This window comes from Salvelinus fontinalis, chromosome 9, assembly GCF_029448725.1.
Source record: "Salvelinus fontinalis isolate EN_2023a chromosome 9, ASM2944872v1, whole genome shotgun sequence".
NCBI classification, from domain to species: domain Eukaryota; kingdom Metazoa; phylum Chordata; class Actinopteri; order Salmoniformes; family Salmonidae; genus Salvelinus; species Salvelinus fontinalis.
Window position 1 is genome coordinate 31,352,799 of NC_074673.1, and position 13,827 is coordinate 31,366,625.

General features: G+C 43.6%; 1 protein-coding gene across 1 annotated transcript in view; it reads right to left on the reverse strand.

Annotated features, from left to right (window-relative positions):
• Window positions 1-265: 265 nt before the first annotated feature.
• LOC129862420 (semaphorin-3D-like) overlaps window positions 266-13,827 on the reverse strand; it is a 56,162-nt gene continuing 42,600 nt past the window's right edge. The window contains exon 17 of the mRNA XM_055934084.1: window positions 266-4,005. Within this exon, the coding sequence (XP_055790059.1) occupies window positions 3,535-4,005 (471 nt within the window). The 3' untranslated portion in view covers window positions 266-3,534. The remainder of the gene's footprint in view (window positions 4,006-13,827) is intronic.

Consider the following 13,827-nt stretch of genomic DNA (forward strand, 5'->3'; position numbering starts at 1 on the left):
CTGTTATAGTCTGTCCTATCAGCCCAATACTGACAAACCAATAAATCCTGCACATCAGCTGTATCTCCCAGACACACACAGTTCTGCCCTACAGCATCTACGACCAGCTGGAACTGAATCATCCTGACATCTCCATGCAGTGTGTGTGTGTCTGTGTGTGTGTGTGTGTCTGTGCTTGTGTGTGTGTGTGCGCAAGGCTGCTGTTATATCAGGACTGGACCAGCTGAGCTGAAAAAGTTCACTGCGGTACAAAAATACACTCATGACTCACTTTTTATTTCTCTGTCTCATTCTCTCTACCTCTCCATACTCATTCAGGATTATCAGGCAAGAGTTTATTTAAATAACTTTTAGACAATAACAAAATCAGAATCACTTTGTACAAAAATATGATTCTTTGTTCATTCCAGACATAAAACATGATTATTATAGTAGCAGTAGAATAGGTTGTAGCTAAGCTTATCTAGAGCATGCAGTTTCTCCTGTACATGTTATAGAAGTATTTACAGTCATTCAACATGAATGCATCTGATTAACACACACACTACTGACCTATGGCCCATGTCTCAATAGGATCAAATAGGGTCATGGCTAGAAGTGATGCAGCTAAGTTCAGTGACATCACACACTTGTTGTGAACTCAGACCATACTGGCTTAGCCATGTCACCCGTGATACAAGTCAGTATTCAACGTCCATCCATGTCTGAGGACGACGGGAGATGACGTGGAAACTGGCCACTAGGGACAACAGTGAACACTGATTTTGCTAGGGTGTTGTGGAAGGGAATGGTGGATAAGCCTCTGCCTCAGATTGGAAGTTCAAATCTAGCAATAGAAAGTAATTTTGGTTTTAAGCCTATCCAAAAAACTTAACCCTTACCTTAACCCTACCCTAACCTTAACCATTCAGAGTTAATGACTAACCTTGAGAATTTGGAGTTAATGCCTGAACTTAACCTTAAACACTTCGAAATCTGATTGGAACAATTAAAAAATGTTGTGTTTGTGAAAAATGGATGAACGTTTAATTCTGAAATGAGACCGTGAGAGCTGGTGGGCTGGCAACATCAGCAGGGCGCTAGTTAAATTGTCAAAGAAAATTATGTTTATGTTGATGGAGGAAGGAGGAATAACTTGTGATATTGGTCACCCCTAATGAATGGGGATGGAACATGGTGCTCTTCGCTCCTGTTTGCCAAGCACTGCTGTCCCGCAGAATGGCGAGGGAAGTACAGTACCAGTCAAAAGTTTGGACACACCTACTCATTCAAGGGTTTTGACTATTTTTACTATTTTCTACAGGGCATAATAATAGTGAGGACATCAAAACTATGAAATAATACACATGGAATCATGTAGTAACCAAAAAAGTGCTAAACAAATGAAAATAAAATTTAGATTTTAGATTCTTTAAAGTAGCCACCCTTTGCCTTGATGACCACTTTGCATCCTCTCAACCAGCTTCAAGAGGTAGTCACCTGGAATGCTTTTCCTACAGTCTTGAAGGAGTTCCCGCATTTGCTGAGCACTTATTGGCTGCTTTTCCTTCACTCTGCCGTCCAACTCATCCCAAACCATCTCAATTGGTTTTAGGTCGGGTGATTGTGGAGAACAGGTCATCTGATGCAGCACTCCATCACTCTCTTCCTTGGTCAAATAGCCTTTACACAGCCTGAAGGTGTGTTCTGGGTCATTGTGCTGTTGAAAACAAATTATAGTCCCACTAAGCGCAAACCAGATGGGATGGCGTACCGCTGCATAATGTCACCAGCAAAGCACCCCCATACCATCACACCTCCTCCTCCATGCTTCATATTGGGAACCACACATGCGGAGATCATCCGTTCACCTACTCTGCATCTCACAAAGACACGGCGGTTGGAACAAAAATCTCAAATTTGGACTTATCAGACCAAAGGACAGATTTCCACCGGTCTAATGTCCATTGCTCGTGTTTCTTGGCCCAAGCAAGTATCTTCTTCTTATTGCTGGCCTTTAGTAGTGGTTTCTTTGCAGCAATTCGACCACGAAGGCCTGATTCATGCAGTCTCCTCTGAACAGTTGATGTTGAGATGTGTCTGTTACTTGAACTCTGTGAGGTGCAATCTGAAGTGCAGTTAGTTGCCGATTTCTGAGGCTGGTAACTCAAATGAACTTATCCTCTGCAGAAGAGGTAACTCTGGGTCTTCCTTTCCTGTAGCGGTTCTTATGAGAGACAGTTTCATCATAGCGCTCAATGGTTTTAGTGACTGCACTTGAAGAAACTTTAAAAGTTCTTGAAATGTTCCAGATTGACTGACATTCATTTCTTAAGGTAATAATGGACTGTCATTTATCCTTGCTTGTTTGAGCTATTCTTGCCATAACATGGACTTGGTATTTTACCAAATAGGGCTATCTTCTGTATACCAACATTTCCTTGTCACAACACAATTGTCTCAAACGCATTAAGAAGGAAAGAAATTCCACAAATTAACTTTTAACAGGGAACACCTGTTAATTGAAATGCATTCCAGGTAACTACCTCATGAAGCTGGTTGAGAGAATGCTAAGAGTGTGCAAAGCTGTCATCAAGGCAAAGGGTGGCTACTTTGAAGAACCTCAAGTATAAAATATTTTTTGATTTTTTAAATCTAACCGCACTGTCCAATTTACAGTAGCTATTACAGTGAAATAATACCATGCTATTGTTTGAGTAGAGTGCACAGTTTTGAACATGAAAAAATATGAATAAAGAAATTAGGCACATTTAGGCAGTCTTGATGCAACATTTTGAACAGAAATGCAATGGTTGATTGGATCAGTCTAAATCCTTGCACATACACTGCTGCGATCTATTGGCCAAAATCTGAATTGCAACTGGGCTGGAATAATACATTATGGCCTTTCTCTTGCATTTCAAAGATGATTGAACAAAAAAATACAAAATAATGGTTGGTTTTTTCTTTGTATTATCTTTTACCAGATCTATTGTGTTATATTCTCTGACATTCCTTTCACATTTCAACAAACTTCAAAGTGTTTCCTCAAATGGTACCAAGAATATGCATATCCTTGCTTCAGGGCCGAAGTTACAGGCAGTTAGATTTGGGTATGTCATTATTAGGCAAAAATTAAAATAAAGGTGCGGATCCTTAACAAGAATTGAAGCTTTCAACCCATTTCAGATATGTTTATGTCCTGGGAAATGTTCTTGTTACTTACAACCTCATGCTAATTGCATTAGCCTACGTTAGCTCAACAGTCCCATGGACGGGATACCGATCCCGAAGAAGTTCACACTTTTTTGGATACTACATGATTCCATATGTGTTATTTCATAGTTGTGATGTCTTCATTATTATTCTAAAATATAGAAAATAGTATTTTTTTTCTAAGATTGTATTGTGGTCCCTATAACTTTCCCTCAAGTCTAACTACTTATTTGATCATCTTACCCATGGCCCCCCTTTACCACTATAAACATTGATGGTTTCCCCTAATGACACTTTTTGTGACTGCTGTTCTCACTCCTCTTTGGTATCCTCACCAGCTCATCCTGTCCTCTGCCTCACTACCCTCTCTCCATCCATCTCTTTATCCCTCTCTCCATTCCTCTCTCCGTGGTGTCGTCTGTTCCTGCTTTTCTTCAGCTCCTGGATGTGTTTCCATTTCCCCACCCCCTGCCCTCTTCCACCTCTCCTACTGGCCGGCCTCTTCTCCAGCCAAAGCGAATCACAGTACTCCTCCAGCGAGCCAATGGGAGAACTCATCACACGCAGGTAGTCCTTATAGCGCTGACGAGACTCTGCCCCGGGGCGAACCTCAACACTGGGGTCCTTGCTGGGCTTTGGCCGCCCATCAAGATGCCCATAGGAAATGAGGCGCAGCGTGAGGCGGAGCAGAGTGTGTGTGAAGTGTGTGTGCTCCTGTGCCATACACACGTACATGCCGGCATCGGCAGGATGGAGAGAGCGAATGAGGAGACCTTGGCCTGTATGGACCACTCTGTCATCTGGCCTCACCTGGGAGAGGGGGTGAAATTACAGAATATTAGCTATAAACATTCATATAGTACTCTACAGAGACAACCCAGCAAACATTCCCAAAAGATTAGCTAAAATTCCCAGTTTTAGTTAGAGTTTTATCTAACATTAGTATGATAACATCGCAAAAACATTCAAAGAATGCTGTATAAAACAACCACCACAGAACATTCCCCAAATTGTTCTCATTAGGTTTCCAGCTGTAATAACACAGTGTATGAATGAATTTGCTATGAATTTCATAACTGACTTATTTGGAAATTGTGGAACATTGTGCAACATTGTGGGAATGTTCTGTGCATAGTCGTGCAACATCCCAGACAGCGACCATAATTTAATTTAATGTTCTGGGACCCTTTAAAGAACTTAGACCAGGTGTTCTGGCAACATTCTTACAATATTATAGGAAAGTCCTGTTCAACTTAAACATTGTATGAATGTCATCACAACTGAGCATATTTTGTGCTTTGGGAACCTATCTCTTGTACCCACACTGTTCCCACAACCTAATTAAATGTTCTGGGAACCTTAAAACTTCTTGCCACTAGGGGGGTGCCATTTCGACATAGCACAAAATCGTACCCAATTTAAACGGCCTCGTACTCAATTCTTGCTCGTACAATATGCATATTATTCTTACTATTGGATAGAAAACACTTTCTAGTTTCTAAAACCGTTTGAATTATGTCTGTGGGTGAAACAGAACTCTTTCTGCAGCGAAATCCATGACAGGAACTGCGAAGGTCTGAAAACTAGGCTCTGCTCTCAGATCAGTTTAAAGCTCTGTATGTATCCTATGGGTCGACATGAACTGCACCCGCCTTCCCCTGGATGTCAGTAACCCATGAGAAGTGGAATGGACTTTCTATGTAGTTCCCAAAGTTTATAAAAGGCCAAGGAGCGAGGGGACCTCTCTTTTCAACGCTCGCCATTACGCAAAGCAAGACCTTAGGATGGCATTTTGAAACGCTCAGTTATCGACCTTAGATATATCCGTCTGTAATTTAATTCGATATAGGTGTTAGAAACATCATAACAAAGTTATTTTAAACCGAGTTATATCAGTTTATGCGAGTATATTGCTATTTTCGGAATTTCCTTAGTATTGAGTTTGAGGATTTGGGCATGCTGTGGCCACATAGCTAATGTTAGCTGCTACTTCCGAAGTTGAACACGACGTTTTACAACCAAGCAACAATTCTTTTGGACAAAGGACCACTTCGCCAAGATTCTGATGGAAGCTCGTCCAAAAGTAAGAGCTATTTATGATGTTATTCCGTATTTATGTGGAAAAATGTAAACGTATTTGTCCGCCATTATTGCGGCACTAGTCTGGCTGTAACGCACACTGTATGTCTAGTAACGTTAATTTTAAAAATCTAACTCAGCGGTTGCATTAATAACTAATGCATCTTTCATTTGATGTCCAACCTGTATTTTTAGTCAAGTTTACGATTATTTATTGATTAGACTAGGTGCCTTTCCAAGATGGCGCCGGCCAGAATGCATGACCTGTTGCTTCTAATCACATTGTATAACCACGATTTGTGCTGCTAAATATGCACATTTTCGAACAAAACCTATATGGATTGTGTAATATGATGTTACAGGACTGTCATCTGAAGAATTCTGAGAAGGTTAGTGGAAAATTATTTTATTTTGGTGGTGAATACGTTATCGCTATGTTTGGCTGGAATCAATGCTGTTGTCTGGTTTGCTATTGTGGTAAGCTAATATAACGGTATATTGTGTTTTCGCTGTAAAACACTTAGAAAATCTGAAATATTGTCTTGATTCACAAGATCTGTGTCTTTCATCTGCTGCACGCTGTGTATTTTTAAGAAATGTTTTATGATGAGTAATTAGCTAATACACGATGGTCTCTGTAGTTATTCTAGTCATTTTAGTGAGAGTTGTGATGGGGGCTGCAATTGTAAACTATGATTTATACCTGAAATATGCATATTTATCTAACAAAACCTATGCTATACATTAAATATGTTATCAGACTGTCATCTGATGAGGTTGTTTCTTGGTTAGTGGATATTTATATCTTTATTTGGTCGAATTTGTGATAGCTACTGATGCAGTAAGAAAATGGTGGAGTTTGGGAGTGGTGTCTTTTGCTAACGTGGTTAGCTAATAGATTTATATATTTTGTCTTCCCTGTAAAACATTTTAAAAATCAGAAATGATGGCTTTATTCACAAGATCTGTATATTTCATTTGGTGTCTTGGACTTGTGATTTCATGAACATTTTATTATATGATATCCCTGTGGCTTTAGGCTAGGCTATGCTAGTCAGCTTTTTTGATGGGGGTGCTCCCGGATCCGGGTTTGTGAGGCGTTAGAGGTTAAAAGAACTCAGAAAGTCTGTTGTGTCAACATTCTTACAACATCAAAGGAATGTTTTATGCTCCCTGATACAAACATTATCTGAATGTCAGCACAACTGGACAGTTTTTATGTTTTGGGAAACTATCTTTTGTCATAGCCCCACAATGTTCCCACAACCTAAAGAAACATTCTGGGAACATTAAAAAAACTGATTAAATGTGGTCTAGGAATGTTCTTGCAACATCAGGCAAATGTTTCATACAAACATTATATAATCATCAGCATGACTAGTGGGATTCCGAGTGGCACAGCGGTCTAAGGCACTGCATCTCAGAAGCGTCACTATAGACACCCTGGTTCGAATTGAGGCTGTATCACAACCGGATGTGATTGTGAGTCCCATAGGGTGCCGCAGAACTGGCCCAGCGTCGTCCGGGTTTGGCCGGTGTAGGCCGTCATTGTAAATAAGAATTTGTTCTTAACTGACTTGCCTTGTTAAATAAAGGTTAAATAAAAATGATTGGACAGTTTTTGTGTTTTGAGAACATTTGCTGCGACCTAACGAATGTTCTGCGAACTTTCACAGAACCAATTTTGGTTTGCTGGGAACCATCTAGAATAGGAATTAAACATTGGACAGACTTTAAGCCTAACTCACCCAGGAAAAAAGAAGCAGGGCAATAAGCAAGACAACATTAACAAACCTATATGATATGTATGAAACATATGGAATGTATGATCTCTGGCCTAACAGGGATACCAGACCTATCAACACCAGATTGTAACCCTTCAACAACACGTCACACACACCAATACCTCCCACAGTGCTGACAAACACACGGCTAATTTGTACCCAATGTGTTTTAAGCACGGTAATGACCCTTGGAACAGGAGGCACATTAAGGGTTTGGATGCGGTGTGTGTTGACGGATGGGGTCAGAGGTGTGTGTGTGTGTGTCAGTGTCAGGGTCAGCGGTGCTAGCATATCAGAGTGATAACGATCCATTCTTCATGCTCACTAACATCCACCATGATTCATCAGGTAGCATGGCCTAAAACAACACAGCTGGGCTGTGTGTGTGTGTGTGACTGAGATAAAGAGGAAGCAAGCGGGAGTGCTTCAATGCATACTTCCCCCCTCAGTCTGCTCTCTTACCACCTGCCAGAGGTTAATAAACTGAAAACACAGACAGTTTGACATTTGAGTCATTTAGCAGACGCTCTTATCCAGAGTGACATCCATTTCATTTAAACACTTCTAGGTGGGACAACCACATATCTCAGTCAGAGTAAGTACATTTTTATCAATAAACTATCAATATCAGCAGTCAGAGCTAGTAAGGGGGAAAAAAGTAAAGTATGAGTGTTAGTTCACGAAAGGCTTTTCGAGGGGCGGGGGGAGGGGGGCAGAGGAGGGGGTGTGAGGGAGGGTACTGTGGGATTATTTAAGATATTATTTGAAGAGGTAGGGTTACAGATGCTTTTGGAAGATGGGAAGAGACTCTGCTGTCTTAGCTTCAGGTTAAAGCTGGTTCCATCATTGTGGTGCCAAGACAGAGCAAAGCTTGGACTGGGCTGAGCAGAAGCTGCCCTCCCATAGCGGTGGGAGAGCCAAGAGACCAGAGGTGGCAGAACGTAGTACTCAGGTTGGGGTGTAGGGTTTGAGTATAGCCTGAAGGTAGGGAGAGGCAGTTCCTCTTGCTCCTCTGTATGCAAACACCATGGTCTTGTAGTGAATGCGAGCTTCTTCTGGAAGCCAGTGGAGTGTGCGGAGGAGCGGGGTGACACGGGAGAATTTGGAAAGGTTGAACACCAGGCGGGATGCAGAGTTCTGGATAAGTTGCAGGGGTTTGATGGCACAAGCATGGAGCCCAGCCAACAGAGAGTTGCAGTAGTCCAGACGGGAACTGACAAGTTTCTGGATTAGGACCTGCGCCACTTCCTGTGTGAGGTAGGGTCGTACTCTATGGATGTTGAAGAGCATGAACCTGCAGGTTCGAGTCACTGTTTTGATGTTTGTAGAGAACGACAGGGTGTTGTCCAGGGTCACGCCAAGGTTATTTGCACTCTGGGAAAGGGACACCGTGGAGACGTAAACTGTGATGGAGATGCCTTGAGAAGGCAGGCCTTCCCTGGTAGGAAGAGACGCTCCATTTGTCGATGTTGAGCTTGAGGTGGTGGGCCGACATCCAAACTGAGATATATACCAGGTACACATAGATGCTTGTCGCCACCTGGATGTCAGAAGGGGGGAAGGAGAAAAGTAGTTGAGTGTTATCAGCATAGCTATGATAGGAGAGACCATGTGAGGATATGACGGAGCCGAATGACTTGGTGTATAGAGAAAAGAGGAGAAGAAAAGTAGTTGAACCGGCCTAGAACCAAAACCTGGGGGACACCAGTAGTGAAAGTATGTGGTGCAGACACAGATCCTCTCCATGTCTCCTAGTAGGACCGTCCTACCAGGTAGGATGCAATCCAAGAGTGTGCTGAGACTGAGACACCCAGCCCTGAAAGGGTGGAGAGGAGGATCTGATGGTTCATGGAGTCGAAGGCAGCAGATAGATCTCGGAGGATGAGAACAGAAGAGAGAGAGAGTCAGCTTTGGCAGTTTGGAGAGCCTCCATGACACCGAGAAGAGCAGTCCCGGTTGAGTGACCCATCTTGAAGCCTGACTGGTTAGGATCAAGAAGATTGTTCTGAGAGAGTTAGCGAGAGTGCTGGTCAGAGATAGCATGCTCAACGGTTTTGGAAATAAAAGAAAGAAGGGATGTAGTCTGTAGTTTTTGATGTCAGAGAGTGTTGGTTTCTTGAGGAGGGGAGCAACACTGGCAATTTTGAAGTCAGAGGGGACGCATCCAGTGGATGAGTTGATGAGGGAAGTGAGGAATGGGAGAAGGTCTTCAGAGATGGTCTGGAGAAGGGAGGAAGAGATGGAGTCGAGCGGGCAGGTTGTCGTGCGGCCAGATCTCACTAGTTTCTCATCTGGAGAGAGGGGAGAAAGAGATCAAGGCATAGGGTAGCTGTGTGAGTGAGACCAGTAGACTCATTAGGCTGAGTGAATGAGGAGAGGATATCGTTAACCTTCTTTTCAAAGTTGTTGACAAAGTCGTCCGCAGAGAGAGGAGGGAGGGGGATTGTCAGAGGATTAAGGAGGAACGATAAGGTGGAAAAGGGTTTCCTGGGGTTAGAGGAAGAAGCTTGAAATGTAGAGCGATAGAAAGTGGCATTACAGTGGATAAATAGGGAAAAAAGGAGAGGAGGGAGTGAACATACGAAAGGTACTCCGGATGTTTAGTTTACCTCCATTTTCACTTAGCTGCCCGCAGCCCTGTTCTGTAAGCTTGCAATGAGTCACTCAGCCACAGAGCAGGAGGGAAGGGCTGAGTCGACCAGGAGGAAAGGAGACAGTGCAAGTCATAGGATGAGGAAAGGAAGGAGAGCAGGGTCGATGAGGCACAACCAGGAGATAGGAGGTACATGGATTTAGCAGAAGAGAGTGATGATAGGATAGAAGAGGAGAGAGTAGCGGAAGAGAGAGAGAGCGAGGATTGTGATGGCAATTGACCATCTGGTCGGGGCTGAGTGGTTAGGATTTGAGGAGAGGGGGGGAAAATTGTGATCCGAGACTTGAAAGGGGGTTTCAGTTAGGTTAGTAGGCGAACAGCCTCTAGTAAAGATGAAGTCAAGCATATTGCCTGCCTTGTGAGTGGGAGGGGACTGGGAATGGGTGAGGTAAAAATAGGCAAGGAGGGGAATCAAAGAGTTGGAAAGAAATTAATCGAAGGCAGACATCGGGAGGTTGAAGTTGGCCAGTACGAAGAGCGCTGAGCCACCGGTCAGGAAATGAGCTTATCAAGGTGTCAAGCTCAATTGAGGAACTCGCTAAAGGCATCTGGTGGGCGATAGATGACAACAATGTGAATCTTGAGTGGACATTTGACAGTGACATCATGGAATTCAAATTAGGAGATGGACAGATGAGAGACAAAAGAGAAAATTAATTTCTGCATTTAGGTGAAATGAGTAGCCCTGTGCCTCTACCGCGATGACCAGATGCTCTCGGACTATGAGAGAACACGTAGTCAGATGACAAGAGAGCGGCTGGAGTAGCATTGTTCTCTAGGGTGATTCATCTTCACGTTAAGGGCCAAAAAGTCAGCATAGGCTAAAATGAACGTGGCGTTCTTGACCGCAGATCGGCAGTTCCAACCACTGCTGGGGACCAGGAATTCCACATGGGTTGTTCGCGCAGGGTACAATACATTGGAAGGGTTGCAGCCAAGGGGTGGGGAGCATATGTAAAGCTAACAGGTATAGAAAAGACACACAGTTGGCAAAGCTACAAAAGAACTCTATGAGATCTGAAAATAACTAGGTAAGATATTTAAATGAGAGACTGGTGTGGAGCCTTCCTCTCTTTCCACCCTCAAACAACTCCGCAGAACTGTCTTGGTTTTGGCGACGAGACTGCCGTTGACACAACCGATGACAGCTCCCGCTGAGAAAACAGAGGAGACTGGTCCTCTGAGGTCCTCTGTGGCTCAATTGGTAGAGTATGGTGCCTTTCAACACCAGGATAGTGGGTTTGATTCCCGGGACCATCTGTACTTAAATGTATGCATGCATGATTGTAAGTCGCTTTGGATAAAAGCCTCTGCTAAATGGCTTAATATATTAGACTGAAGTACTAACACTAATTTCCTACTGGAGGTGAAGAGCGCACTTCCCGGTACTAAATGCTGACTGCCTAGAAGAAGAGAAACCACTCCCCCTCCAATACAGCCACTGATTATCAAAACAACAGCAGTCACAAATCGCCCTGCCCCTTAATCCTGGTTGTGTCAACAATCATCTGCAGGTTATGAGCAGTTAGCAGTTCACACACCAAGTAGGCTACTGGGAAGACAGACAGCACTTAAAGTAGATGGCCCTAGCTAGCAAAAAGACAATACTAGACAACAACAGATGAAGACAACAATTATACTTATCACTCCTGGAGATATCAAGAGTCCTCGAGCTATAGAATGATGCACACTGAGATGGAGCGTGGGAAGCTGGTTATATACTCAGAAAAGCAGTGAAACCACTCCCCGTCCTATAGAGCCACTGACTACCAAAACAACAACAGTCACAAATTGCCGTGCCCCTCAATCAGCTGCAAGTTATGAGCAGTCAGCAGTTCACACACCAAGTAGGCTACTGGGAAGTCAGACTTAAAGCAGAAAAAAAATATTGGTATCACTCCTGGAGATATAAGGAGTCCTCTAGCTATAGTTTGGGGTGATTTGATGATGAAGAGATCATTCATGTCCCGCGCATTAAGGCCAGATAGTGTGTGTGTGTGTGTGATCAGTGTGTGCGTGTATGTGTGTGTGTGTGTAAGTAGAGTATCTCTCCATCTTGACATTGATGATGTGTACAAGTCTACTACAGCTGTGACATGATGAGTCTGGATTCAGAAGTAAAAATGGTAAGCCCATATAAAGAGGTTCTACACGAGTACTTACCACAGTGCTATTACACATACATCCTCTACAAAAGTGTCAGGAGGTTTCAGGAGGAATCTGAATGTAGTTTGTAGAGTGGAATGTATTTTTCACATAATTCTAACATGATTCTTATTCTGGTGAGGGTGGGAGAGGAGAAGGGGGAGAAGAAAGAAACAGATGAAAGATAGGGTGCAGATGTTGGAAGGGAGGAAGGGTTTGAGGAGAGGTCGGGGGCAGGTGGAATGAGACGGAGGACAGAGGGAAGAAGGGAAAAGGTCTGAAAAAGGTCTGAATTATGAAATAAAAAATAGGATGGAAAGTGAAATAAAACAGACATCACCTGCTCCTATATTAAAGTCCAGCTGTAAGACCACACACACAATATATAATACAGGTTGATAAATGAAAGCTCCTCTAAAGGTCATTCCACCAGTAGCATGTATCTGGACAGCTGTTAGTGTGAATGTTGCTCTGTGTGGGACTTCTCCTTTGTTTGAAAATTAAGAAAAAAAATGATAGCATGTATCCACACCATTCAACATAGTCAGGGTCAAACTATTCCAGAGAGAGAACTCCTGCATCCAATCCTTCAACCTCCTTACAATTGTGTTTCTAACCCACAAACACATGGCCTTGCCTGGGCTATGGTTTCCCATGCGGGGGAACGAGGTTGCAAGCACACACACACACACACACACACACACACACACACACACACACACACACACACACACACACACACACAGTGGCTGGAGGTGTTGACTAGACCAAGCTCTATGGTCTGGTTCAGGAGATGAGTGTTAACCTCAATGAGCTGCTTTCCTCACCTACCCTTTCCCACAACAAACCTGTCTCTCTCTCCTCACCTACCCTTTCCCACAAAAACCTGTCTCTCTCTCCTCACCTCCCCTTTCCCACAAAAAACCTGCCTCTCTCTCTTCTCACCTCCCCTTTCCCACAAAAAACCTGTCTCTCTCTTCTCACCTCCCCTTTCCCACAAAAAACCTGTCTCTCTCTCCTCACCTCCCCTTTCCCACAAAAAAACCTGTCTCTCTCTCCTCACCTCCTCTTTCCCACAAAAAAACCTGTCTCTCTCTTCTCACCTCCCCTTTCCCACAAAAACCTGTCTCTCTCTTCTCACCTCCCCTTTCCCACAAAAAAACTGTCTCTCTCTCCTCACCTCCCGTTTCCCACGAAAAACCTGTCTCTCTCTCCTCACCTCCCCTTTCCCACAAAAAACCTGTCTCTCTCTCCTCACCTCCCCTTACCAAAACACGAAAACCTCCCCTCCCTGTCCCCTCCCTTTCTCTTCACTTCACCTACCGGTCCCACTCCTCCAATACAAACACATTTATCTCCCAGTCTCCCTCTCTTTGTCCCTCTCTCTGTCCCTCTCCCTCTAACTCTCCCTCTCTCTCTTCCAGTGTCTGGTCTCAGTCAGTCACCACCTCGACCAGAGACAGAGGTTTTAGAAGGTTAATTCGACTCATAACGAGCAGTATGAGTTCAGGGAGCGAGGACGAGATAGGAGGAGATGAGGAAAAGGAGAGTAGAGTAAGGAAGAGAGAGAGAATAAAAGAGAAAGAGCGTGATGGATGGACTGTGCTTGTGAATCACTATCAGTGACCTCCATCTGGAAGCCACTAGTGATTTACCGCTGGTCATCAGCTCTTTGTTCTACAAACGTGAGAGTTGACAGTTGACTGTGTAGGTCTCAGACAAGGTTACTCATTAAACATCAAAGAATACCTGATGCATCTACTGTTACATATTACCCTTCTCCTGACCTCCTCCTCTCCTCCTCCCCTCTTCCTCTTCTTCCTCTTTCTACAGTAACCCCGGGAGTTCCAAAGTCAAACGGATCATTCTGCTAAAAACTAGAGTGAAAAACTAGCTCCGCTTCCGATCAGAGGGCAACAGTGCACTCAGGTACAACACTTCAAATATTTAACCCTAAAATGGCTGACTGAC